The 27,575-nt window shown below is 39.5% G+C and overlaps 1 protein-coding gene across 1 annotated transcript in view; it reads right to left on the bottom strand.

The window, feature by feature from the left end:
* The window catches only part of psd2 (pleckstrin and Sec7 domain containing 2), a 125,872-nt gene that overhangs the window by 72,920 nt on the left and 25,377 nt on the right, over window positions 1-27,575 (bottom strand). Inside the window, exons 3-9 of the mRNA XM_048603837.1 lie at window positions 26,986-27,180; window positions 23,419-23,499; window positions 15,615-15,727; window positions 8,126-8,188; window positions 7,563-7,582; window positions 6,290-6,325; window positions 2,585-2,614 (exon numbers count right to left, since the gene is read on the bottom strand). Coding sequence (XP_048459794.1) covers window positions 2,585-2,614; window positions 6,290-6,325; window positions 7,563-7,582; window positions 8,126-8,188; window positions 15,615-15,727; window positions 23,419-23,499; window positions 26,986-27,180 — 538 coding nt within the window. The remainder of the gene's footprint in view (window positions 1-2,584; window positions 2,615-6,289; window positions 6,326-7,562; window positions 7,583-8,125; window positions 8,189-15,614; window positions 15,728-23,418; window positions 23,500-26,985; window positions 27,181-27,575) is intronic.

The raw sequence follows: 27,575 nt of genomic DNA, 5'->3' as shown, positions 1-27,575 counted from the left end.
TCCAGCTCTACACCTTGTTATCTCTACACCCCTTCTCACACTCCTTTAACAGATTATAGGGTGAAGTGCTCCTCTCTGGCTGTTTCAGTTTTAGTTATTGGCAGGGAAGTCAATCTCTGCTTTAGGGCAGATTGGGTGCTCAGGTCTGGGATCTGGCAAGCTCGTGTCTGGGATCTGATTGGATTTGAATGGATGTGAATGGATTTGAACGGATCTGAATGGATTTTAATGGATATGAATGGATTTTAATGGATCTAAATGGATTTTAACAAATCTAAATGGATTTTAATGGATCTAAACGGATTTTAACAAATCTAAATGGATTTGAACAGATCTGAATGGATTGGATTGGATCTGAACAGATTTGGACAGATCTGCTTAGATTTGAACAGATTTAGGGCACGGAAGGTCCCAGCGGAGTTAAAAGGACTGGGGACTAGTGCCTTAGATTTTTAAATACATCTTAGGTGAGAAGTGGAAAATCTGTTAAATTTTGGTGGTTGTTGTTGGTTAAATCAAAAGTCAGGTAATAGGTCTATCAGTCACTAAGAATTTTCTCGGGGTGGAAGAAGTGACTTGGGGGTTTTACAAAAGGTGAGCAAGGTAAAGCTGCTGGAATTGACAGACAAGCCAGAGTTGGGGTTGCCATTGTCTGTGAGAAAAGAAGAGGTAATTACAGCAATAGCTCAACAATTAAATTTGCTGGAAAGCCCATCAGAATCTTTGGAAATAGTTAGAATTCAACTGCAGATGAAGCAGCTTGAACAGGTTACAAGTAGAGGAAAGACAAAAAGAAAAAGAGAGAGAAGAAAGGGAAAACGAGTGAGAGTTTGAACTTTGCAAAGTGCAAATTAGACAGGATAGCCAACTTAGAATGATGGAAATGAAGGTAGAAGATAGACTTAGTGAGTCGGAGAGTGATGATGAGCAGACCCATTGTAGCCAAAAACCTGTTGCGGATATATATAAATCTGTCAAAATATTACCAAAATTCAATGAAAAAGCTGTAGAAACCTTTTTAATTTCCTTTGAGAAATTGGCTAAACAGATGAACTGGCCAAAGGATACGTGGGTAATGTTAATTCAGACCAAGTTGGTAGGCAGAGTTAGTGAGGTGTTTGCAGCACTGTCAGAGGAGGTGTCAAGAGAATATGAAGAAATAAGACAGGCTATTTTGTGCACCTACAAATTGGTATCAGAAGCATACAGACAATGGTTCAGAAATATTGAGTTTGAAAGAATTAAGTAGAGCAACTTCGAAAGATGGGTGAGAGCATCAAAGATAGAAAAGGCATATGAGAATCTTAGAAAAATTATTCTGCTGGAGGAGTTTAAAAATTCACTTCCAGAAGTGATAAGAACTCATGTTGAGGAACAGAAAGTTAAAACAGCGAGAAGTGCTGCAGAGATGGTGGATGAATATGCATTAGTGCATAAATCGAAGTCTAGCTTCTGGCAGCAATTTCATTCCATGAGGGATAGAAATTGGGAGCAGGAAGATCCTTCAATGAAAAACAAAAAGTAGATCACACTGGATACAATTTACCATATGTGCAAAAAGAAACCCAAAAGGGTGGAAAAGAGGTGAGAGACTTCAGGTGTTTTCACTACAATAAGGTGGGACACACAAAGTCACAGTGCTGGTGGATTAAGAGATGCTCTGGGAAAAGGATGTGGTAAAAAAAGCTAAACCAATGGGATTAGTTAAGATAGTGAAGGAAATCCCAAGAGAAGTCGCGGAGCTGCAGGAGATTGCATGGCTTAGTCATGGGCTGGATAATGAGTTAGCTCCCAAACTTTTCAGAGTTTACCTGTGAGGGTAAGGTTTGCTCAGGGGTACAGGAGGTGTAGGTAAAGCAGTTAAAATGTTGAGAGGTATGGGAGCTGGTCTGTCTTTAATAGTAAGAAATGAAAATATTTGCACTCCTTCTGAAATGTTGCCTGAGAGATTGATAATCTGTGGAATAAAAGGAGAGAGAATTCGTGTTACCCTGTGTAAGACATGTACAATCAAGACTGGGGAAGTGGCTGTGGAAGTGATTGAAAATTTGGCTAATCCAGGAATACAGTTTGTTCTTGGAAATTATATAGCTGGATCACAGGTAGGAGTGATGCCCATTGTAGTGGAGAAGCCAAAAGAAAACCAGGGAACTGAGGAGTTAAAAGGAAAATACCCTGGAATTTTTCCAGACTGTGTGATGACAAGATCCCACAGCCATTAGCTAAAACAAGAAGGAAAACAAAAGAGAAAATGAAAGAGTTGAAGTCCAGTTATCTGACACCCAGTTTGATGAAATAGTAAAGGAAAAACTTAAGCAGGTACAGGATCAGACAGAGGTGTTTAGTTCTGAAAGATTAGCGGAATTATAACAAAAAGATGAGATGGTAAAGGATTCATATCATAAAGCCTACTTGGAAAAGGAATCAGAATGTATTCCAGAATGCTATTACACTAAAGGTAAAATCTTAAAGCAGAAATAGAGACCATGTCAGGTTAGTGCAGATAAGAAATGGGCGAAAGTTCACCAGATTGTGTTGCTCGTGGAACACAGACAGGAAGTATTGCAGGTAGCACCTGAATTACCTGTAGGAGATCATGTGGGAGTGAGGAAGACTCAGGCTAAGATATGGAAGCATTTCTATTGGCCTGGATTACATAAAGATGGGTTGAATTTTGCTGTACCTGTCATACGTGTCAGATGGTAGGAAAGCTACAGGCAGTAATAAAAACCAATTCCTGCATTTGAAGAACATTTCACGTGGGTTATCATTGATTCCATAGGTCCCCTCTCTAAAAGCAAAAGTGTGAACCAATATTTGCTAACCCTAATGGATGTGTCTACCAGGTTTTTGGAGGCAACTCCATTACGGAATAACAAAGCAAAAAAGGTTGTGGAGGAGTTGTATGTTTTCTTTACTCATTTTGGATTACTCAAGGATATTCAGTCAGACCAAGGGTTTTACTATCACATTATTTAAGGAGGTCATGGATAGTTTAGGCATCCAACACTTTAAATCAAGTGTGTACCATCCTGAATCCCAGACATCATTGGAAAGGTGTCATCAGACCCTAAAGACTATGCTGAGAGCTTATTGCCAGGATTACTCAAATGATTGGGATTAAGGTATCCCATTTATATTATTTGCTATTAGAGATGCTCCAAATGAATTGATTCAGTTTACTCTGCATTGTTATACAAAAGACAAAAAGTCTATCGTCATATATCCTGCCAACATCCACTGTTCAACCTTTTACACTCACATAGCCCAGCAATTAACAATCTTTGTCAATTAGAAGTCTAAAATTCATATGCTTTGCTTAATTCTCTCTTACATAGCACTGTTGCAAGCCCTGTACTTACAACATATACTATTATGAACCCAGCAGATGTTATCACTGGACAAGTCGAGCGTGTGTGCGTATGTACGTGCATGCGTGCATGCGTGCATGCATGCATGTGTGGGTAAAACGCCTTTTATCAAGGCAATATCTGCCACACTTTCCATTGGTAGTGTGCTTCACAACTTGAACATCCTGTTTCACCATTGGGAGACCAAAGAACATTTACAACAGCATAATTTCTCCCTCATTATCATTCCAGGATTTTATACATATGTTAATTTGTTCTGTTTGGAAAATGTACAGTTCCTATATGAATAAATGCTAATTATTTCTTGTCCTCTTTTGCATGAACCTCCACAGTTGTTGTCAAGCACTAATATCTAGGAAAGGATTGAACTCAACAATAATCAAACATGAAAGTGGAAAAGCAATACAGGGGAAATTTTCCCAAATGTTTGGAGGCAGGTTCGGGAGCTTTAAAAGGCAATTAATAGTGTTTTTAAGCATAGAATCCTTCATTCCCAATTGTGCATTGGTTAAACGTGATGTTTGCAACTCAGCAGGTTGGAGAAAGTGAGTATACAGTGGGAACTTAACATAAGATGAAATGATATGAGCAGTATAAAGAGTGAAGCAGACAAGTTTGTATTCGGCAACGATGTAAGTTTTCCACTGACAGGAGTAGTTCTTTCAGTCTAAACTCACGTATTTTGTTGTGGACAGTAACATTAATACCTAGGATCAATCTCGTCTTACTGCCTGTAAAACTTCCCTGTGACAACAAGGTGCAGAGCTGGATGAACACAGCAGGCCAAGCAGCATCATAGGAGCAGAAAGGCCGACGTTTCGGGCCTAGACCCTTCATCAGAAAAGGGGGAGGGGAAGGGGGTTCTGAAATAAATAGGGAGAGAGTGGGAGGCAGATAGAAGATGGATAGAGGAGAGGATAGGTGGAGAGGAAACAAACAGGTCGAAGAGGCGGGGATGGAGCCAGTAAAGGTGAGTGTAGGTGGGGAGGTAGGGAGGGGATAGGTCAGTCCAGGGAGGACGGACAGGTCAAGGGGGTGGGATGAGGTTAGTCAGTAGGAGATGGGGGTGCGGCTTGAGGTCGGAGGAGGGGATAGGTGGGAGGAAGAACAGGTTAGGGAGGTGGGGACGAGCTGGACTCGTTTTGGGATGTGGTAGGGGGAGGGGAGATTTTGAAGCTTGTGAAATCCACATTGATACCATTGGGCTGCAGGGTTCCCAAGCGGAATATGAGTTGCTGTTCCTGCAACCTTCGGGTGGCATCGTTGTGGCACTGCAGGAGGCCCAGGATGGACATGTCGTCTGAGGAATGGGAGGGGGAGTTGAAATGGTTCGCAACTAGGAGGTGCAGTTGTTTATTGCAAACCGAGCATAGGTGTTCTGCAAAGCGGTCCCCGAGCCTCCGCTTGGTTTCCCCGATGTAGAGGAAGCCACACCGGGTACAACGGATGCAGTATACCACGTTGGCAGATGTGCAGGTGATGTGACATAGGTTTGCATATTCAGCAGTTAGTTGGATCTCTGATCTGTGTGGTCCAGTCCAGAAACTGTAATTGCAGGAGCAGCGTTCTCCACAGCTACATGCACAAGATGGAACAGAGGGGATAGAACACAGCTACAACTTAAAGCAGATGATACCCTCAGGAAAGGGTGTCTAGACCGAAGGTATACTTGCTCAAACTGCACTGTCTCTAATGGCTAAGCTTCTTGCAGCAGGCAGTCACAGTTAACTACAGTCTCCCAGTGATAGTCTTTCAAGTACAGCAGTTGGTAACGCTGCCCATGGCAACCATAACCTTCAACATTTCACATCCAGGTCCTTTCGGAGCTCAGTTGCTGACATCTGCTGACATATTCAGTTGCTGATTTCAACTGAACCTGAGGCAGGTTCAGTTGAGGTGGAGGATAATAGATTACTTGGGTAGAAATGGTGTTCAGGGACATGGGGAAAAGAAAGGAGATTTTCACTAGTTATAAGAGCTGGCGAAGGCATGATGAACCAAATAGCCACCTCCTGCATTGTAGCAATTCTATGATATGTTGAATTTCACAATGTGTAGCCCAATGCTACATCAGCCAGGCAACCAATGCCTTGTTTGGAAAGATTACAACTGTATTCAGTCTGAGATTGTTGAAGGAGTCAAACACAGCTTCACTTTGCTTTCCCTTTGAAACCCACCCTACCGCAACACTAACAAACCTTACTACAGACGCAAGACACCCACCACTTTCACATGGCAGTTAATGACCTTTATCAAAATTAAAATGAGCAGAATCACTGGGGGAATCCACCAATTAGACATCATAGCATTAAATTAGTTCACAGAAACTCATTCTTATACTCAAGTATGAAAAAGCACCATTGGAACATTAACAATTTGAGAAGTACTCTTGTGATTTTCTCTGTGCTACTGAGAACAGTTCCTTGTATTTCCTTCTATAACTCCTACCTGATGGTCCTCTGTAGGTTCAGCAAAGCCGGAGAAAGGCTACACGTTCCCCTGTTCTGCCACAAGATGCCCATGACAGACATAGACTCAGTTTGGAGCTCATGAGGAATCTGTCAAAAGATCTGCTCACCTTTGCTTGTGCAGGAAATGGCATGCTTTGTTTATGGTTTTGTTAACTTGACAGCCAGTGTGTGCAGGAAATGGCTGTGTATAGGAAATTGGTGTGTGCAGAAATGACTGAGAGATCATAGCATTCATCCTACAGATAGACTCCTCTATTTTCTGCATAAGGATGCTCACTGCCTCTGGACAACCTGACAGAAACATATGCATTTCCCTTTGCTGTTCCACAAATATCCTTTCAGTGTATGCCTAGCAGAACAGAATCAGGGAGGAGAACTGCTCATTCCTGTTCTGGTCTCCCCCATCTGCTCCTGTTCACGAGTGATGTGCTCCTTGCCATGTGCCACCCTGCTAAGCCCATCAAGATTTGTATATCTGCTTTTCTGTAGTGTACACAGAAGTCATATGACAGGACTAGCCTTCCTCTGAAGACTGCTCAGGCGTAATCCTCATTTGCTTCACTGGCAGCTTCAACTTACCTGTGGGAAATGAAAGATGAGTTAAAGATAGACCAAAATGAAATGGGCACTCCAAGTTAACATAAAACAAATCATGGCATTTAATGTATGGTTGACATTGATTCAGTATTAGTGACAGCTATGTTAGGGGTATTGTAACATTTAATCCTGTTACTATCTGGGCCATCCCCAGCTCTCCATTGACATTGATCTGTACAACTATCTCCCTTTCAAGCTCCAAGGTTACCTGCTCAATCAGGGTAAGGGTCGCCATGGCTGGATGCAGCTCAACCCCAGTTCTCTGCCTGACTTGGGTATCTTTTTCCTGCAACAAGAAAAGCTGAGACTTTTTGGGTGAGCTGTTAACTGAGCTAACTGGATGTTGAGGGTCGAGGATAAACATTTGAGGAGGACAACTCTGCAGAATGGAACTGAGGGCATTGACTGGGCAGCTCAGTGGCTCGGTGGTTAGCACTGCTGCCTCACAGCACCAGGGAACCCCCCAAGTTTGATTCTGCCTTCTTGATTCTCCTCATGTCTGCGTGCATTTCCTCTGGGTGGTCCAGTTTCCTCCCACAGTTCAAAGATGTGCAAGTTAGGTGGATTGACGATGCTAAATTGCCCGTAGTGTTCAGAGAAGTGCAGGCGAAGTGGTTTAGCCATTGGAAATGCAGGGTTACAAGGATAGGATAGAGGGGTGAGTCTAGGTGGAATGCTCTTTGGTAGTTCAGTGTGGACTCAATGGGCGGAATGGCCTGCTTCCACACTGTAGGGATTCTATGATTCTGTGACTATTGATACGGAAATCTGGGACAGGGACTGCAGAGAAATGGGTGTGTGTAACAACAAGTTGTGTCCATCAGAAGAGTGCTATGCAAGAGAACGCTCGGCGGCTGAGAAAGTCATGGCTCCCAGTTGACAGTTTCAGGTACTCACCTCATCAGACCTCAATGAACCATTTTCAGCATTGGATCCAGGTCTTCAGCCTCACATCTTGGTTACTGATAATTTCATACATGCATGATGTGGTTGGCTGGTCTACTCCTATTGTCCTGTGTGAAAAGGGCTTCTCTCCATGCCTTCATTTTATCGATCATCTTCATGGATGACTCTATAAACAGGAGGGCAGCTTTCCAGGATTTCCATCTCCTTTCTCCTTCACACAGGATTGTTTTCTTTCCCCTTGGGATCCATTTAAGTAAAGATGCTTCACTACTGCTTTAGGTACAACATCCTGACCCTCTTAGCCTTGACTGGGTGGCAAATCAAAAGGTAGGATGATAATTAGTTTGTTCTGGAAATACCAACAGCACAGTGTGCAAATTAGAACCAAGTTCCTGAAACAAAAAAAATCCCATCGTTCCAGCAGGGAATAAGCTGAAAAAAAATTCTGCCTGTGATTTCAACTAGTAATGGAATTCATAAACATGCTGATTCTCATTCTGAAGTTATATTCAACAAATGCAATTGTGAGCTGTGAAGAAAATTAATTATGCACAAAATTGAAAAATATTTTCAATGCACATAAAATTCTTCATCAAACAAAAATGATAATTTGTAACCATATCTCATAACAATTGCTGTGGTTATTATTTTAAGTTTAAATGCTGCTTGGTTTATTTACCTTTTCTGAAGTAAGATACTGCTACTTTTAAGACTTTTTACTCTAATGAGGCAATTTTTACCTCAGTATGAGTATCCTATCTGTAAATTAATTAAATGGACTTACGTGCCCATGAAGGTCTGTGTTCAAAAGCATTAGTGCACAAGTTAAGGTATGGACTCCATCTGAAAAATACAAATGTATCATTATCACTTTTAATTGCACATGCTGAAATAAAATACTATGTTGCAAATATTCTGCTGTTGGTGCTGAATTGAGACTGAAACATGGCATCGATGTGCTCACGGTAACTTGCAACATTGGTAACTTGACATTGTGCTATATCTCATGATAATTGTGTTTGCAGGCTCAGTGGCATTGACTTTTACAGAACAATGCTTACAAAATAGTGATCTCGTATAGAAGCAGTGGAGATGGCTTTCATGCATCTGATTGAGATGATGGATAGACTAGAGGAACTCATTATCTGCACACACAATACACTTAGAAGTTTTCACACGACCTACAGAAAATTCTAGAGATAGTGATAGCTCAGCAGATATCTGCAGTAATAAGTTGCTAGGAGGACGCAATAAGAATACAGGAGGTTGTTGGAGTGGCGGTTCTTTCTGATTCAACTTGAAAATCAGCTTAAGTACTACACTTGCATAAGGTGTCCAAAATCAGCTTGGCTCAGCATAATACTGATCAGTTGTACGTCTGATCTTCTGTGCAACACCAGTGGAAAAGCCTTGCTGGGTGAATACTATCTGAATATATTGTTTGTCAATTATTTTCCCCTTTCTATCCCAACTGTACTAATACTCCTTTTAAGATCAATATCTAGTGAAATGTCTATTTTCTACATTCTGTAAAAAACTAAAGCAAAATTATTCATTAACACTTTTACCATTTCTCCGTCATTACCTGTCACTTTATCATGCTCACCCTTTAACGAACCTACCGAGACTTTAATTCTTTTTATTTGTGTGTCCATACTTTATCATTTCTTTTAACATGCCTTGGTAAGTATTTCTTTCTGCTTCCCTGATCATTTAAAAAAAATTTTTCTCTTGAGTTCCTCGCATTCTATTTTGGCTTCCTCTCCTTTAGTATCTAATTGTTTATTATGTGTCTTCATCCTTGGATCCAATTTTCCCTTTAGTTCTCCATTTATCGACTGTGCTCTAATATTAGCTTACATTTTTCTGACTTTCAGCGGAATAAATTTCTCCAGATTGATTAACAATAAAGAGCTTTCACAATTTTACTGTCTTGATGGTTGGAACCTTGCAGACCTTGCAGAGACAGGTTTGAAAGTAGGGCCAGGAAAAAAATTTCAAAAGGTGCATAAAGGACTGGTTCCTTAACATCTGCCTGCTTCCAAGCATTCTTGCCAAAGGCAGGAGCAGGATCGATCAAGGATCCTTTTAGGACTAAAGTGCAGAGGGAAGGAATAACACTTATTGGTAAGGTCTTGGGGTGTGTTGCTGAACAAAGAGACCATGGGGTGCAGGTTCACAGTTCGTTGAAAGCAGTCACAGGTAGACAGATGAGTGAAGAAGTCATTTGGTATGCTTGCCTTCATTGGTCAGTGCATTGAGTACAGGAGCTGAGAGGTCATGTTCGGCTGTACAGGACATTGGTTAGGCCACTTTTGGAATACTGCTCCCTGCTACAGGAAATATGTTGTTACACTTGAAAGGGTTCAGAAAAGATTTACAAGGGTGTTGCCAGGGTTGGAAGGTTTGAGCTATAGGGAAAGGCTGAATAGACTAGGACTATTTACTCTGGAGTGTCGGAGGCTGAGGGGTGACCTTATAGAAGTTCATAAAATCATGAGGGGCATGGATAGGGTGAATAGCCAAGGTCTTTTCCTGAGGGTAGGGGAGTCCAAAACTGGACGGCATAGGTTTAGGGTGAGAGGGGAAAGATTTAAAAGGGACCTAAGAGTCAATTTTTTCACACAGGGTGTGGTGTGGGCATGGAATGAACTGCCAGAGGAAGTGGTGGAGATGGGTAAAATCACAACATTTAAAAGGCATCTTGATGGGTATATGAATAGGAAGGGTTTAGAGGGATATGTGCCAAATGCTGGCAAATGGGACTAGATTAATTTAGGATATCTGGTTGGCATGGACAAGTTGGACTGAAGGGTCTGTTTCCGTGCTGTATATCTCTATGATTTCTCGAATTAATCTTGTAGTGACTATCTGAGGGAATGGATGAATAAAGAACAGCATGCTCATTCCTCACCCAGAAACTTAACGATTTGAGGTATCCTGTCTGGAACCATTTCAAAATGGGGAATCTCACCCAGGGTCTGGGCATAACAATATATTTGCCTGAATAGAAACAAGGTGCAGGATTAGGGCATGTGGCCCTTCAAGCCTGCTGTGCCATTCAATATGATCAGGGCTAGTCTTCTACCTCAGTGCCATTTTTGGGCTTGATGCCTTTAAAATCTAAAAATTTATCTCATTCTTGAATATATTCCATGACTTGTCTTCCATTGTCTTCTGTGGTCGAGTATTCCAGTAGTTCACTAGCTTTTGAGTGAAGAACGATTTCCTCACCTCAGTCCTAATGGTGCACCCCATATCCTGAGATTGTGTCTCCCAGTTCTAGACTCGCCAACCAGGGAAAACATCCTCTTTGCATCTAGAGTGTTTAGCCCTGTTTGAATTTTATATGTTTCTATTAGATCCCCTCCCATCTTTCTGAACTTTAGTCAATACTGACCCAGTCTAACTAATTTCTCCTTATAGGATAGTCCTACTATTCCCAATATTAGCTCAGTGAATCTCTCTTATACTGCCTGTATAGCAAGTATGTCCTTTATTATGTGAGGAGACCAAAAATGCAAGCAATTTCAAAGTCTCACTGAGGCCCTGTATAACTCAAATCCTCTTGCAATGAAGACCAATATTCCATTTGCCTTCCTGCTTCATTACATTCATTGACTGGTATATAAGAACATCCAGATCCCTTTGTGCAACCACACTTTTCATTAAGTCACTATTTAAATAATATCTTCCATTCTGTTTTTCACGCCAAAATGTATAACCTCACATTTAGCCATGTTGTACTGTGTCTGCCATGTATTTGCCCAATCAAGTAACTCACCTAAATCACTTTGAAGCCTCCTTGCATCCTCGTCTCAACTCACAATCCCACCCAGTTTTTTGTCATCAGTAAACTTGGAAATGTTGTATTTAGTTCCCTCATCCAGGTCATTTACATATAGTGTCAATAGCTGGGGAACAAGCACTGGTTGTTATGGTATTCCACTAGTCACTTTCTGCCACTTGGAAAACAGTTCATTTATTCCCACAAAAAGTGCTGGAGAAAATTAACAGTTCTGCGAGCATCTATCAAAAAGAAACAGTGTTACAACTTCTTCAGAACTGGACTTGAAATGTTAATTTGGTGTGTCTCTCCACAGATGCTGCCAGACCTTCTGAGCTTCTGCATTTCCTGTGTGTTTTTCTCCTCAGACTTCCAGCATCTGCAGTTTTTTTTTATTTGCACATTTATTCCCACTTTGTTTCTTGTCTGCCAACCAGTTCTTGATTCATTAGGGTTAGTGTTAGGCCAATATATTACCATCTATCCTATATGCTTTAAATTTGTCTACTAACCTCTTATAAAGGCAGTTCACAGGAGTTTCACCAGGTTGATTCCAGGGATGAAAGGGCTGTTGTCAGAGGAGTGGTTGAATAGCTTGGGTTTGTACTCACTGGAGTTTAGAAGAACGAGGGGGGATCTGATTGAGGAATATAAAATGCTACCAAGGGGATTGATAAGGTGGACATTGAACAGATGTCCCCCTTGTGGGGCAGCCTCGAACAAGAGGTCATATAGAGTGAGACGAAGTAGGTTCAAAACTGAGTTAAGGAGAAATTACTTCTATCAGAGGGTTGTGAATCTGTGGAAGTCACTGTCCCAGAATGCAGTGAAGCAGAATCAATCGACTGATTCAGGAAAGAAATAATTATAACGGGATAAAGGGCAATGGGGAGCAGGCAGGAAAGTGGAGTTGATAAGATAAGATCAGCGACGATCATATTAAATAACAGAGCAGGCTCAAAGGGCTGAATTGACTATTCCTGCTCTTAATTCTTATGTTCCTATGAAGAATCTTAATGAAAGCCTTCTGAAAATCCAAGTGTGCCACATTCTCCGCACCCATTCTAATAGTTACATTCTTGAAAAACTCAAGTAGATTTGTTAAGCATAATCTGCTTTTCATAAACCCCTGCTGGGCTTGTCCAATCCTGTAAATACTTTCCAAATGTTCTGTTATTATGTCTTTATTACTGTTTAAAAATGGAAGTAGACAAAAAGCAGATAACTATAGGCCAGTTAGCTTAACTCCAGTAGTGGGGAAAATGCTTGAATCTATCATTAAGGAAGAAATAGCAAGACATCTGGATATAAATTGTCCCATTGGGAACACCCAGCATGGGTTCATGAAGGGTAGGTCAGGTTTAACTAATTTGGTAGAATTCTTTGAGGACATTACTTGCATGGTGGACAATGGGGAACCTGTGGATGTGGTGAATCTGGATTTCCAGAAGGCATTTGACAAGGTACCACACTAAAGGCTGCTACATAAGATAAAGTTGCACGGTATTACAGGTAATGTATTGGCATGGATAGAGGATTGGTTGACCAGTAGAAAGCAAAGAGTAGGGGTAAATGGGTGTTTTTCTGGTTGGCAGTCAGTGGCTAGTGGGTGTGCCTCAGGGATCAGTGTTGGGACCGCAATTGTTTACAATTTACATAGATGATTTGGAGTCGGGGACTAAGTGTGGTGTGTCAAAATTTGCAGATGACACTAAGGTGAGTGGTAGAGCAAAGTGTGCAGAAGACACTGAAAGTCTGCAGAGGGACATAGATAGTCTAAGTGAGTGGGGAAACGTCTGGAAGATGGAGTACAATGTTGTTAAGTGTGAGGTCATCCATTTTGGTAGGAATAACAGGAAAATGGACTATGTTTTAAATGGTAAAAAATTGCAGCACACTGCTGGGCAGAGGGACTTGGGTGTCCTTGTGCATGAATCGCTAAAAGTAGGATTGCAGGTGCAGCAGGTATTTAAAAGGGCAAATGGAATTTTGTCTGCCATTGCTCGAGGGATGGAATTTAAAAACAGGGAGGCAATGCTGCAGCTGTATAGAGTCCTGGTGAGGCCACACCTGGAGTACTGTGTGCAGTTTTGGTCTCATTACTTGAGAAGAGATATACTAGCCCTGAAGAGGGTGCAGAGGAGATTCACTCGGTTGACTCCAGAGAGGGTTGGATTATGAAGAGAGACTGAGTAGACTGGGATTATACTCATTGGAATTCAGAAGAATGAGGGGAGATCTTATAGAAACATATAAGATTATGAAGGGAATAGATAAGGTGGAGGCAGGGAGGTTGTTTCCGCTAGCAGGTGAAACTAGGACTAGAGGGCATCGCCTCAAAATAAAGGGAAGCAGATGTAGGACTGAGGTCAGGAGGAACTTCTTCACCCAAAGGATTGTGAATCTGTGGAATTCCCTGCCCAGTGAAGCGGTTGAAGCTACCTCGCTGAATGTTTTTAAGACAAGGCTAGATAAATTTTTGAACAGTAAAGGAATTAAGGGTTATGGTGAGTGGGCGGGTAAGTGGAGCTGAGTCTCAAAAAGATCAGCCATGATCTTATTAAATGGCGGGGCAGGCTCGAGGGGCCAGATGGCCTACTCTTGCTCCTAGTTCTTATGTTCTTATGTCTTTTGTAACAGACTCCAGCATTTTCCTCACTACTAATGTTAGGTCTACTGCTGTGTAATTCTCTGTTTATTTCTGTTCTGTAATTCTCTGTTTATTTCTCTCACTCCCTTTTTAAACAGTGGGGTTACATTTGCTACCCAATAATCTGTAGGAACTGCTCCAGAGTCCATAGTATTTTGGAAGATGATCACCAATGCATACAATATTTCCAGGGTCACTTCCTTTAGTACTCTGGGATATAGATGATCAGGGCCATGTGTTTTGTTAGCTCTTACCCCATGAATTTCCCTCCAACCATAATACTGATTTCCTTCAAGTCTGTCCCCTCACGAGACGCTTGGTTTCCTAACATTTCTGGAAGGTTATTTGTGCTTTTGTGAAGACAGAAAGAATGTGTTCAATTCTTCTGCTATTTCCTTGTTTTCCATTATAATTTCCTGGCTTCTGACTGTTAGGGAACTACATTTGTTCTTTCTACTCTTTTTCTCTTCACATATTTATAGAAACATTATGGGCAGTTGCCATGTTCCCTGCAATTTTACTCTCATATGCTATTTTATCTCTCTTGATTAAACAGTTTTTCTGTTTTGCTTAATTCTAAAATGCTCCCCATCCCCATGGGAACTAATATTATCCTATATTTTATAAGCCATTGGTAACCCTACATGTTTTTTCCTCCAATTTGATTCCATTATTTGGTCTACACAATATCCTCTGTAGGGTCAACAAGGTGCAGAACTGGATGAACACAGCAGGCCAAGCAGCATCATAGGAGCAGAAAGGCTGATGTTTCGGGCCTAGACCCTTAGGGTGTTGGATCCCTCTTGTCTTTTACCTTAATTTTTATCAGAATCTTAATTGCTATAACTTATTAATAGTTACTTCTCTTTAGTTTCTGCTTCCGTTATTGCTGTCTTTAACTACTGGATGTGACATTTTTTTTGCAGATATGGAAATTTGGAATAGTCTTGGCCAGAAACTATATCAACACATTACTAGCACTGCCAGGTCATTATAAATTATTTATGCTTAGATTAGCTATCTGGAATTTATTTCCTGAACAAATTGGTCACTTGAGATCTAGATATAATACATGAATTTAGCTTGATTTAAAATGAATTAGTCATTACAGAAGTTACAGTAATTAATTACAAAGTGATTTGCCAGTTATTTAGCATTTTATGCTCAGTTTGAATTGAATCACAGCGAATTTTCGTTTTACATACATTCTTTCATCCTAATGTTAAATTTTCATGTACTAACGCTTTACATCACCCACTAGTACTATTTATATATACTAGTCAAACAAGGAATAGCTAAGTTCTTCCTGTTATATTTATCTTCATTTCTATGGTTCTGCTACTTGTCTCTGCATGTTAATTATGGTATCACATTTTCTATTTCCTCCCCTGAGATTATTTACTGTTGTCCCCTTGCTTAAAGAACTTGGTGTCTCCTTTATCCTCTGCACTAGGCTCCCACTCGCACAAAATTCCTGTTTCTTTTCAGCAGATTCCTACAGCCCTGTACACATATTACATAACACATTCTTATCCATAGAAGTTCCTGAAACAAACAAATATCATGCAAGTATTGTGGTAAATTTGTATCAAGAAAAACTGATTTTTAACTGCAACATTTTGAAGTGTTCTCAATTTGTAAAATTCAGCTTCAGAGATGTTAAACTGATTCTCAAAATCTTCAGCAAAGGTACAATTGCTATCAATGTAAATAATCAAAATATATTTAAATATGTTTTCTCCCTTTGAAATTTATTCCAACAACCGAAGTATAATAATTAATCATTTAAGCATATTATCACCATTTAATTGTACTTGTGACTATTTCTGTACCTTCAGAATTGATACAATGATGATTGCATTGACAGTATCTCTTAGAAAAATGAATCAGAACTCTCTCTCGCTCCTGCGTTTCACCCATCAGTGGAAAAGCTTTCAAAAATCTCCTAGTGGATGAAGGGAACAGAAGAACGATTTAAAAAGTCATCAAGAAATTAGAAACTTCAACTTATTCAGAAAGTCTGAAATACATTTGCTTATAAATAGATCATTACAAAGATGATTTCAATGCTCTTGTTTTCTTGTGGGAGCATATTACGTGCATACAAATGCATTGCAGATGTTGTTGAAATTCCCCTACATTTTAGTGATACAACATAAGTTATGCAGCCATTCCAAAGAAATAAATTGGTCAGTGCACGACCATATTAAAACACTATTTTATTTAAAATTAGGTATGCAAAATTGATGCTACAGTGCTATTTTACATTTTCAATTTTAAGAAGTAAATATAACTAAAATTAAGGTAGATAAGTAATAAGACTATTCCCACTAATTTGTATACAAAAGTACCTTTGCTTCAAAGATTGCTATGAAAGGAAAGCAGGAAGGAAACATACTTATATCCCTTCATTTGAATCCTGACTATCACTTGGGGATGGTTCTCGTCATCTACTCAAAAGAAGCTGCTTTTTTAAAATTAATTTTAAACAAGAGGCTAAAGGTGAACATTAAATATCAATACTTAAAGACAAAGTGATAGTTGAAAGGCCTTATATAGGTTGTTAGTGCTTAGACTAGTGGTTAATGAGACAATTACATTGACTGCATAAACCCACATTTTTTTTTACTGCTGTTGTAGCTGCATTCACTCATATGAACATAATCAATTCCATTACACTCCTGATTTTGCCTTATTGATTGTGAAGTGGTATGGATATTCAGAAGGTGAGTCATTCACCCTTGGATACCCAGCCTCTGCCCTGCTCTTTTAGCTGAGATTGATCCTTTTCAGCTTCTTGTCAATCATGACACTCAGAATGTATATAATGGGGCATTCAGCAATAGTGATAATTGGACATTTTCATGCTTTATATGGGGATGGATGGTTTCATTGTAAAGGTATTGCGAATGAGGCTGAACATTGCTCAGTGATTTACTCCATTTTGGAATTTATGATGCAGGAAGGGTCACTGATGGGACATCTGGAGGGAGATGGACCTAGGACAGTGCTCTGAGGAACTCCTTCAGCAATAAACTGGGCCTAAAGTGATTCAACCCAAACATGCACCGCCATAGCCAACTTTTTTTCTGTTCCAGCTATCACTCTAACTATTGAAAAGTTTCCCACTGATTCCCATTAACTTCAACTTCTGTAGGATTCTTCATGGTACACGGCCAAATGCTGCCTTGGTGGAAAGAATAGTCACTTGTAGGCTGGGGAAGCACTCTCCAGCTGTGAATGTGACACTGTATTATCCTTCCTCCTTTTCTCCTAGTTGTTCCTCTCATCAACAATCTCTTGTATTAAGAATGAGCCATTGGCTGTGTGGAAGTTAAATATCAATCTTGGTGAGTTTTCAAATGGCTTAAAAGCTCTATCTTAGCCTTGCATGCACTGGCACTGTGCACTGAGATATCAAAAAAAATCATAAAACATCTCTCATAGCCCTACCCCTTCCATCACATGTGCCATATCACCTCATGTCCTGTATTAACCCGTAGTAATCCCTCATTTTTTTAAGTTCAGTCATGGGACATGAGTTTCGCTGGCTGGCCATTTTTATTGCCCGTCCCTAGTTGCCCTTCAGAAGGTGATGGTGAGCTGCTTTCTCAAACTGCTGCAGTCCACCTGCTGTGGGTTGACCACAATACCTTTAGGGAGAGAATTCCAGGATTTTGACCCAGCAATAGTGAAGGATTGGTGATATATTTCCAAGTCAGGATGGTGAGTGACTTGGAGGGGATCTTGCAAGTGGTGGCATTCCCATGTTCCTGTTGCCCTTGTCCTTCTAAATGGAAATGGACATGGATTTGGAAGGTGTTGTCTGAGAATCTTTGGTGAATATCTGCAGTGCATATTGTAGATAGTACACACCGCTGCTACTGAGCATTGGTAGTAGAGGGAGTGGATGTTTGTGAATGTGGTGCCAAGCAAGCGGGCTGCTTTGTTCTGAGTAGTGTCAAGCTTCTTGAGTGTTGTTAGATCTGCACTCATCCAGGGAAGTGGGGAGTATTCCATCACACTCCTGACTTGTGCCTTGTAGATGATGGACAGGCTTTGGGGAGTCAGTAAGTGAGTGAATTGCTGCAGTATTCCCAGCTTCTGGTCTGGTCTTCTACTCATGTGGTGAATTGAGTTTCCAATCAACGGTAAACCTCAGGATGTTGATAGTGGAGGATCCGGTGATGGTAACACCATTGAATGTCAAGGGGCGGTGGTTAGATTGTCTCTTATTGGCGATGGTCATTGCTTGGCATTTGTGTGGTGTGAATATCACTTGTCACTTGTCAGCCCAAGCCTGGATATTGTCCAGATCTTGTTGCATGTGAATATGGACTGCTTCAGTATCTGAGGAGTCATGAATAGTGCAGAACATTGTGCAATCATCGACGAATATCCCCACTTCTAGCCTTATGATGGAGGGAAGGTCATTGATGAAGCAGCTGAAGATGGTTGGACCTAGGACTCTAAGGAATTCCTGCAGAGATGTCCTGAGCTGAGATGACAAACCTCCAACAACCACGACCATCTTCCTATGTGATACGTATGACTCCAACTCGCAGAGAATTTGTCCCCTGATATCCATTGATTCACCTGGCATAGTTGAATATGCCCTTGATGTCAAGGGCTGTCTCTCTCACCTCACCTCTGGAATTCAGCCCTTTTGTCCATGTTTGAACCAAGGCTATAATGAGGTCAGAAACTGAGTGACCCTGGTGGAACCCAGACTGGGCATCAGTAAGCAGCTTAGTGCTAAGCAGCTACTGCTTGATGGCACTGTTGATGACACCTTCCATCACTTTATGATCAAGTGTAGACTGATGGGGCAGGAATTAGCCATGTTGGATTTGTCTTGCTTTTTATGTACAAGATACACCTGGGCAATTTTCCACATTGTTGGGTAGATGCCAGTCTTGTAACTGTGCTGAAAGGACTTGGCAAGGGGAGCAGCAATTTCTTGAGCACAACTCTTGAGTACTTTTGCCCGAATCTTGCCAGAGCCCAAAGCCTTTCCAGTATCCAGTGCCTCCAACCATTTTGTGATATCATATGGAGTGAATCAAACTGGCTGAAGTCTTGTATCTGTAATGCTGGGGACCAGTGAGGAGGTCAAGATTGATCATCCACTTGGCAATTTTGGCTGAAGATTGCTGCGAATGCTTCAGCCTTTTCTTTTTAACTGTTGTGTTGGCCTCTTCATTGAGGATGGAGATATTTGTGGAGCCTCCTCCTCCAGTGAGTTGTTTAATTGTCCACCACCATTCACGATTGAATGTGGCAGGACTGTAGAGTTTAGATCTGAGCCTTGGCTGTGGGCTCACTTAGCTCTGTCTAACACTTGCAGCTTATGCTGTTTGGCATGCAAGTAGTCCTGGCATGCCCTCCTGCACTGTCATTTGCTCCATGTTAACCTATGCTTGGTGCCACCTCCCATAATTTCTCATATACTTCAAGCTACAAACCCCCAGTGCTCCTTGTTCCCTCCATGGCAACTTTTGTCCCTGTAATCATTTACAGTGCCCTCATACATAATGAACAAGGGACAACAGTCGACCCTTCAAGCCTGCTCCACTATTCCATAATATCATTGCTGATCAGAGTTTAACATCAACCATACATTCCTACATATCCTTAATAATCTTTCATCCCTCGGTAATCAAGAATCTGTCTATCTCTGCCTTACAAATATTTAAATGGAATTCCAAAGACTCACAATCTTCTGGGGAAAAAGAACTCTCCTCATCTCTGCCTCATTTTTATACTATGATCCCTCAGTTCTTGATTCCCTCAAAAGAGGAAACAGCCTTTTGGCATCCACACAATGGAGTCCCCTCAGATTCTGCTAAAGTACAGAGCATACAAGACTAGCCTGTCTAGCCTTTCCTCATAAGACAAGTATAAGGCAACAGTATGTTATGCCATTGTATCTAATTCCCATAGTCCTCCAAATCCTTCAACCTAACCTGTACTCGCTCCATTGTACCTTTATTGCCTCCATGTCAAATTAGTACAAATTCATTCCAACCCTTGTTTTCTCCCACCCAACACCCTTTGTCCCTGTCACAACAACTTTACCTAATATTCCAACAGGTCTTAGAACCCAAGGAGATCAGATAGAATAAAATTCTAAGTATGTCTTGTAGATTTCATTATATTGAACAACCATTCATTCATTTAAAAAAAAAAGCCTACATTTGCATTCCTTCAACTACAAAATACCTTGTAGGAACTAACATTTCATTCAGGTGAACAATCCCTTTTAACAACAAACATTGAAATTCATTTATGATATCACTTAAAACTGCCAAACGAGTTGTGAAATGACAGGCACCTCACTGTGACAATCAATGGCAGTGCAATCAATCATGCAGTAGCAATCCAATAATGGAAGCCCTTAGGTTTATATCAATAGACATAGTGAAATAGTAAACAATTATTTCTTTAACACTCCATGCATTTCTCTCAAATAATTAAAGGCAAGACTTTTGAAAGCATAGACACTTGGTAGCTTCCCTTGGCAGTTGCGTTTGATAGGTCGTTTTTGATGGATTAGCTTAAAATTTGTTGTTGACACTTTGTCCAGTTGATTTTTAAAGGTCTAAAAAGCTTAACAGTTGATGAGTTTGTGCACGTATTATGCCCATTCATGCCTACTTTTGTCCATTCTAATGGGTACCATGCATTCTCCCAAAGACGGCATGGTGCCTTATCTCTCCAAGTAGGTACTTTGGCTAACCACACGAAGTTCAGACACCCTCCTAAAGGTCCACATTATACATTTAATGTTCCACATCCTGAGCTACCAAATTATATAAAAGTGGATTGAGCTGATGTTCAAAATAGCAAGAGGTCCCCAAGAACTGCGTATGTGTACATCCTGATCCAAACTGATTCCCAACTCCGGGAAAATGAGATGTGCCTTATTCTGGGCCAGGACTTACAATTTCTATGTTTATTCAAGATTTTTGTCACAAATGATAAGTTTCTATCATGCAAAAAGTCAGGCCAAAAATACTGAAAAAAAGCAAGTCTCAGATTCAAGAAGCAGTGACTGGGGTAGAAAAAAACATAGTAGAGACAATGATGAGACATTTACATGGGGAGATATTTGAAATAAATGGTAGAGACTATGGTGAGACATTGAAATGGTGATGTAAAAATCATCCTGTTCAAATTCCAATCAAAGCCTAGAGGCTGAATTTTAAATCTGTGGTCAAGAACTGGATAGTTGGATATTTTATGGGTCCTGGCTATGCATTGTGTCAACGTCATGACTTGAATTTTAAAGGTAAAATGCTTAATTGGGCCTGAGGCATCTGTGGAACCCATTTATTGAAGTAAGCCTTGAGACAGGACTATTTCCGAAGATAATTTTCAAGGGCAGATTACAGCCATGACTGAACTTGCCATTTCTTGGAGGAATTGACAAGGAGGAGAGCCGAGGGTCAGAGGCCTCAATGTCCAAGCAAATAGTCAAATGCCCACATGTTCACTACTTAATCCACCTTTCTCAAGCAATGGCAAATTTGTGCCACTATATGAGCACTGAACTTTGTGCCTTTCCTGCACAATACTTTAAATGAACAGCCACATAAAGTAATGGCTCCCAACATTGCTCCCAACATGTCCCAGCCTATTTGTGCCTCTCATTCTTACCTTTGAAAATGTGATTCTGTCTCTCTTCTGCCTGTTAAATAGTTCTTCAATTAGGTTAACAGCAACATAATTGGAGTTGTGTGGTTTGCTGACAATTCCTCTAACTCCTCTTTACAAACATTAGCATGTATAGAGGTGTCAGAAAGCTGACATGCTACTTAAAAGTACACCCAGAGCATCTCCACTCCCATATGTGACAGAAAATCTGGCTCTGCATGTTTTTGTGACAAACGGAGGACATGAAATAAGAACTTTTAAAGAAGGCATTAAAAGTAACAAAAAATAAATTAATTGATAGATTTAAATATTCAGCAATATATGCCCTTTTAAAAAAATTTTAAGACAATATAAATTCCAGTTACTGCAAAAATAAATGCATAAAATATTTTGATCAAATCAACTCATTCATGAACAACCATGACGAACAACTGCTTACAGTGGTAATTCCGACAACAAATATTTATATTACCAATTTCAATGTAAAATGTTGACATAAAAACATCAAAGGATTTTCTGGTTTGTGGACAGAAAAATCCAAAAATGTACAAACTGTTGGCAATATGGCAATTCTAAATAATGGCATTTAAGAACGAATGTAATAAGCATGAAAAGAAACAAAGATTAAGACAAATGAGGAAATAACAGAATTGGGACAGATGTAAACAATGCACAAGGAAATTTGCATCAACATAATAGACTGAAAAGTGTTCCTCCATGCTGAAATTTCTATAACTTTGGTTAAAAATGGCCAAATCTAATGATTTGATTTGATTTGATTTATTATTGTCAAATGTATCTAGGTAAAGTGAAAAGTTTTGTTTTGTGTGCAGTACAGGCAGATCATACCATACAAAATGCTTTAGGGTAATGGAACAGAGCAAAGAATACACTGTTACAGCTGCAGAGAAGGCACACACAGAGCCAGATCAGCATTAAATTTAAAACTTGGTAGGTCCATTCAGAAGTCTAATAACAGCAGGGAAGAAGCTGTTCTTGAATCTGTTTCTATGCATATACAAACTTTTATATCTTCTGCCTGACAGAAGAGGGTGGAAGAGAATATGACCAGTGTGGAAGGGGTCTTTGATGATGTTGGTTGCTTTCTGAGGTAGCGGGAAATATAGATGGAGTCAATGGATGGAAGGCCGGTTTGTGGGATGGACTGTGCTGTGTTCACGACGCTCTGTAGGTTCTTGCAGTCTTGGGAAGAACAGTTGCCAAACCACACTATGATAGAATCATGTAGGATGCTTTCTACAATGCATCTATTAATTGCACCCATTTTGAAAAGTGCATTCTGCATCCCTTATCCTCCCTGAATGTCTGTGCAAACCCATATTGTTGAATGAAACTGCGGCCAAGAAACAGCACAAATCAGGCATTGTTTTAACATGTAATGCTTTCAATGTTATGTTGCTAATATTTCATTAATGAGCCTGAATTTACAGAAAACAGACTGTGGTAGAGAAATTCATATTCTGTGTGCAAATACTTTTTCTACCTATGCCTTTAAACTATTTTGTATGGTTTCTGTCCAGTCTCAATACTGTTTGCTGCCCAGTGGAAAGTATTTATCTCTTCAAAGCCTTCCATAATGTTGAAGACACATCAGTATCGTGGACACTCAAACAATCATGGAAAAACTTAAATTGTAATTAAAACTAAAATAAATGATCCATTCTGCCCACCTATGTCAAGAAGCATTTCTCCATCAACATATCAAAATTATTATTTGTCATTACACACTATACATACAAATAGTAAAGTAATCTTTTTGGAAGGCATTAAAAACTTCATACTATATTTAGAATTAGTGCAATTTAAGTGCAACTAGATCTTATTTTTTAACAGCACTAAAAGCCATTTACATTAGCCTATTTTAAATTAATAAATATTTTATTAACAAAATCTACTTATCCTACTTCTATTTTTTCAAAATACTAATACCCCTGTTTGCATCTTACAATGGTTACTCACCTAAGTGCTTTATCCAAAGTCAAATCTGTGAAGTCAAAGAAACTAAGATATTCTTCAGCCACCAGCTTGCTGAAATCATTGCTAGAAAAGAAAAAAATACCAAATTCCAAAATTAAGGGAGATCGTGTGCTGCAGTTGTTGTGTTCATATTTCTGACGTAAATGTTTCAGGCTCGAGTCCCACTAGGGCTTGTGGTTGTGAAATGAGAGTTTGTAACATGGCTCATTGGACTAATAACCAGCCTGCAATTCCTTCCACCAATTCCCGAGTGCTCCCCAAAGGAAGAAAAATGTGTGTGAAGATATGCTTAAAAATATATTGAGATACAAAGGATGGCCAGTCCCCATCTGGAGTATTGAATTCAGTTGTGGATGTTTTATCTCAGGAACAATATATTGTACTTTAGGGAGTATAGTGCAAGTTTACCAGATGATACAAGAATGAAAGATGGGCATCTTTCACAACATTAGAGAATTTCAAAGTGCTTCATTGCCAATCCTGTAATACTTATGTATAGTCACTATCATAATGGAAGAATTTATACAAGCAAGATCCCATAAATAGTAATATGAAAATGAACAGTTCACCTGTATTAATTATGTGAATTGATAGATAAACATTGATCAGGACATTGGGTGAACACCCCTGCTCTTCAAAATAATTCTGTAAGTTATTCTAAAATCACTTGAGAGGACTGATGGGGCCTTGGTTTACTGTTTAATCCAAAAAACTGCAATGGCAACAGTGCAGTATCTCTAAGCAATGTAGTGGTATGTCAGCTTAGCATTGTGCATAAATCTCTGAAGTGGGCTGAGACCACTTCCTACTTTAATTTGGGCACGTTATAAAATGTATACCACCTAGAATCTCAAGGATAGTGCTTCCATCCATGCTCCAACAGATAGCAAGAAAAAGAGGAGTAGTCTGAAGCAGATGGGAAGAAAGCCTGTTTCCACTCTTTACACTGATAGCTAAAGATAATTGCTTTCTTCCGCTAGATTTCCTGCAAAAATATTTCTAGTGCCTCTATTGGCTCTTCTGCAGACCCAGTGTCCATTCTGAAATCTCAGAATTTTCCATCACCTCTCACCAATACAGATCTGTTAATAGTGTTGCCTAACCCCTTAAGATATGATATAAGCCCTTTCAATTCTTTTCCTACATGCCGCTTCTCAACTTCAAATCAAAAATATTATGAACATTTAGAGGAAACTGAACAAATTTTAACAATTTTGATCCCCAACCTGATAATGGGTCAGCAACCATAAGATTAGCTGAGAACAAATTCCTCTCCATTTTCCCTGTTGTCAAGATCAGTGGCACATCTGTTAGCTGGTTTCTGAGATAAAAAATTTGCAAGGAGTGCACATCTAATCATTTTCTATCCATTAATGTAATGTAAATAAAAAGCTTCTGAGACATGTTACTGGTTTGTGGCAGAGTTACCCTTCTGTGTAGTTTCCTGCCAATTGCTAGCTCCATGGCAATGAATCTTTTATGTGAGAGAGATAGACAACAAGCACATTCTAAATAACCTTGGGAACCTCGGTGGGCTATAGTACAATGACCACATCCCCCTTCAGTCTAACCATCTCAAACTTTGTTTCAACATTTTAAGCTACTCCTTCAGTGCTATCCTCGTGCCTCCATGTACCAGAAATTGACTTAAGGAAAGATGCACCAAGGGAATGAGGAGACAGGAGTTGGAATTATTCATAACAATGAACATATTACTGTTTCTTGGTGGGTAACAACATAATTCAAATATTGTTAGGATGATCAAATACCAATTCTTTCATTTTCTAATCTGCTCTGGCTATATTCTCCTTAAATCTAAAAGAAAAAAAAAGATACCGTTTCCTCTGTTCTTCATCATAACGTTGTTTTTAAATTTACTCATCAAGTTTGTTTTAACTTGAGAAGAGAAAACTCTTTTACCACCATCTCTGCTCTGGCTTAGCACTGTCCTCATTCCTTAAATTTTTCGGCTCCACCTGCTATATTTTCCCACTGTTCTCACTCGGCTATGTTTCATAAAACAAACAACTGATTCATTTTTCTTGCTACAGTTGTTGTGATTTCTCACTGTGCTAAGCCCATCTGCTATTTTCAAGTTACAACTTTTCTCTACCAATGCTGTGCTTCACAAACCATTCTCTGTCTTCCTATCACCTTCACAGTTCTCAAATTATTAACTCATATTTGTAACAAGTAGTTTGACTACACAGAATGGGGCACCAAAGTTATATATTTCCTGTTGTCTAATCACTCATAAATTAATAATCTACTATGCATATTTAGTCTTATGTACTAAACCAATGAAGTTTAAAGGCAGAATTGAATGATAACCTTCGCCACTAACAATGAGCCTATTTGTGTAAATGCAATTCTCCTGCCTAATATAATGGCCAATACAGTGGAACTGTGCTGCAATGTAAATGTAAAATTCCACTATTTCCATTCTCTTTTTGATTATGTGGCCAACCTTAATAAAATTCTCTCTCCCTTTAATTTTTCAAAGACATTGAGTTTTCTATAGGCAATAATCATACAAAAATGTGTGTAGTCAATTTAACAGAATAATTAATATTGTGGTAAAGAAAGAGCAAACAACTTCAACTTCCTGTCCAAATGGCCTTAGACCACAATGTGTGTGAAATGTTCAGTAGGTCTGGCAGTATCTGTGGAGAAAGAACAGAGTTAGCACTTCAGGTCAAATATGGCTTTTCTTCAGAAATGCTCTGAAGAAGAGTGATGATATTTGATTTGAAACATTTACTCTGCCTCTCACAGCACATGTAATGCCAGTGGTGCTTATTATTTTCTTTGTTCTTATTTTAGATTTCCAGCATCGGCCATATTTTACTTTCATTTTTGGTTTGAAGCAGGCTTGGTCTCAGTTCAATAGCCACAACTATCCTCACAACAACTACATTGAATAACACACAGGAGCTTCCAATTTACAAATGTTCAACCTTCAAATACTCACACTTACAAATGCAATCTCATAGATGGGGTGTAATTTTAAAGATCCATTTACAAACGGAGACTATATATTGTCCTGCATTATATTCCAACTTGCATACAAATTGATTTACCAATGGCCTCAAGAATGGAACTCATTCGCAATCCAGGGACATTTTGTACTTTTAAACAGTTAAATAAGGGCAGATTGTTATCCTAAAGTTAAAGTGCTCCATCTGAAGAATTTGACTTTAAGCTTACTAACTTGGAAGCCAGGGAAGTAAATAGAATCTACCTAATCTACTTCAGTATAATCTGAGTTTAACTGAAGCAATGGTCCGTGCGAAAAAGGAACAGGAAGTTTAAAGTGGCACAAATTCTTAATAAAGCTGCTTCTGTCCAAATCAAACAAATTATTTAAGGTACCATAAACAGTAACTTAGAAATTGGCAAATAGTTAGCAGTCATGACGCATGCAAGCAACCCACTCACAAATGAATATTAATGATGTTTATCTTTATTCAAATATTGATTTTGATACTTGACAGAAGTAGTTATTAGCTAATACTCAAAAGTAATCCTCAACAATATGTGACAACTTACTTCTTTCCAAGGTGCCGTGCCACATCACATCTTTTAAACCCTTCGAGATTGTACAGTCTTTTGGCAAGTCGTTTTGCAGGATCTATATCCGTTTTGCAGCCATTAGCTAAAGTGTCAGTGCTTCCATGTTCAAGTTGATCTGTACTGTCCATTTCAGAATCAGAATCAGATAAGGTTTCCTTAAAGTTGGCATCACTAAATCAAAATACAGAGAATTTAATTTGCATATCTCTAATTTCAAATAAAACAAAGAACTGCGGATGCTGGGGATCTGAAACAAAGAAAAACAGAAATTGCTGAAGAAACTCAGCAGTCCTGGCAGTATCTATAGGAGAACACACAGTTAACATTTTGAGTCCAGTGCTCCTTCTGGACTCGAAAAGGTAACTCTGTTTTCTCTCCACAGAACTCTAAATTCGATGGGGCTTTTTTTTACATACTGACCACGTAACTAAACAAAACTGGATAGAAATTGTTGAACAATGAATGCAGGATTGAAATAATCAAAAACTACTTTAAAGGCACTTTATATATTCAAATTAGGGCCCTCTTTGGTGAAGCAGTAATGTCTCTATCCTTGGACTGGGAGC

This window comes from Rhincodon typus, chromosome 12, assembly GCF_021869965.1.
Source record: "Rhincodon typus isolate 14 chromosome 12, sRhiTyp1.1, whole genome shotgun sequence".
NCBI lineage: Eukaryota > Metazoa > Chordata > Chondrichthyes > Orectolobiformes > Rhincodontidae > Rhincodon > Rhincodon typus.
This window is presented reverse-complemented; position numbering and strand designations above follow the sequence as displayed.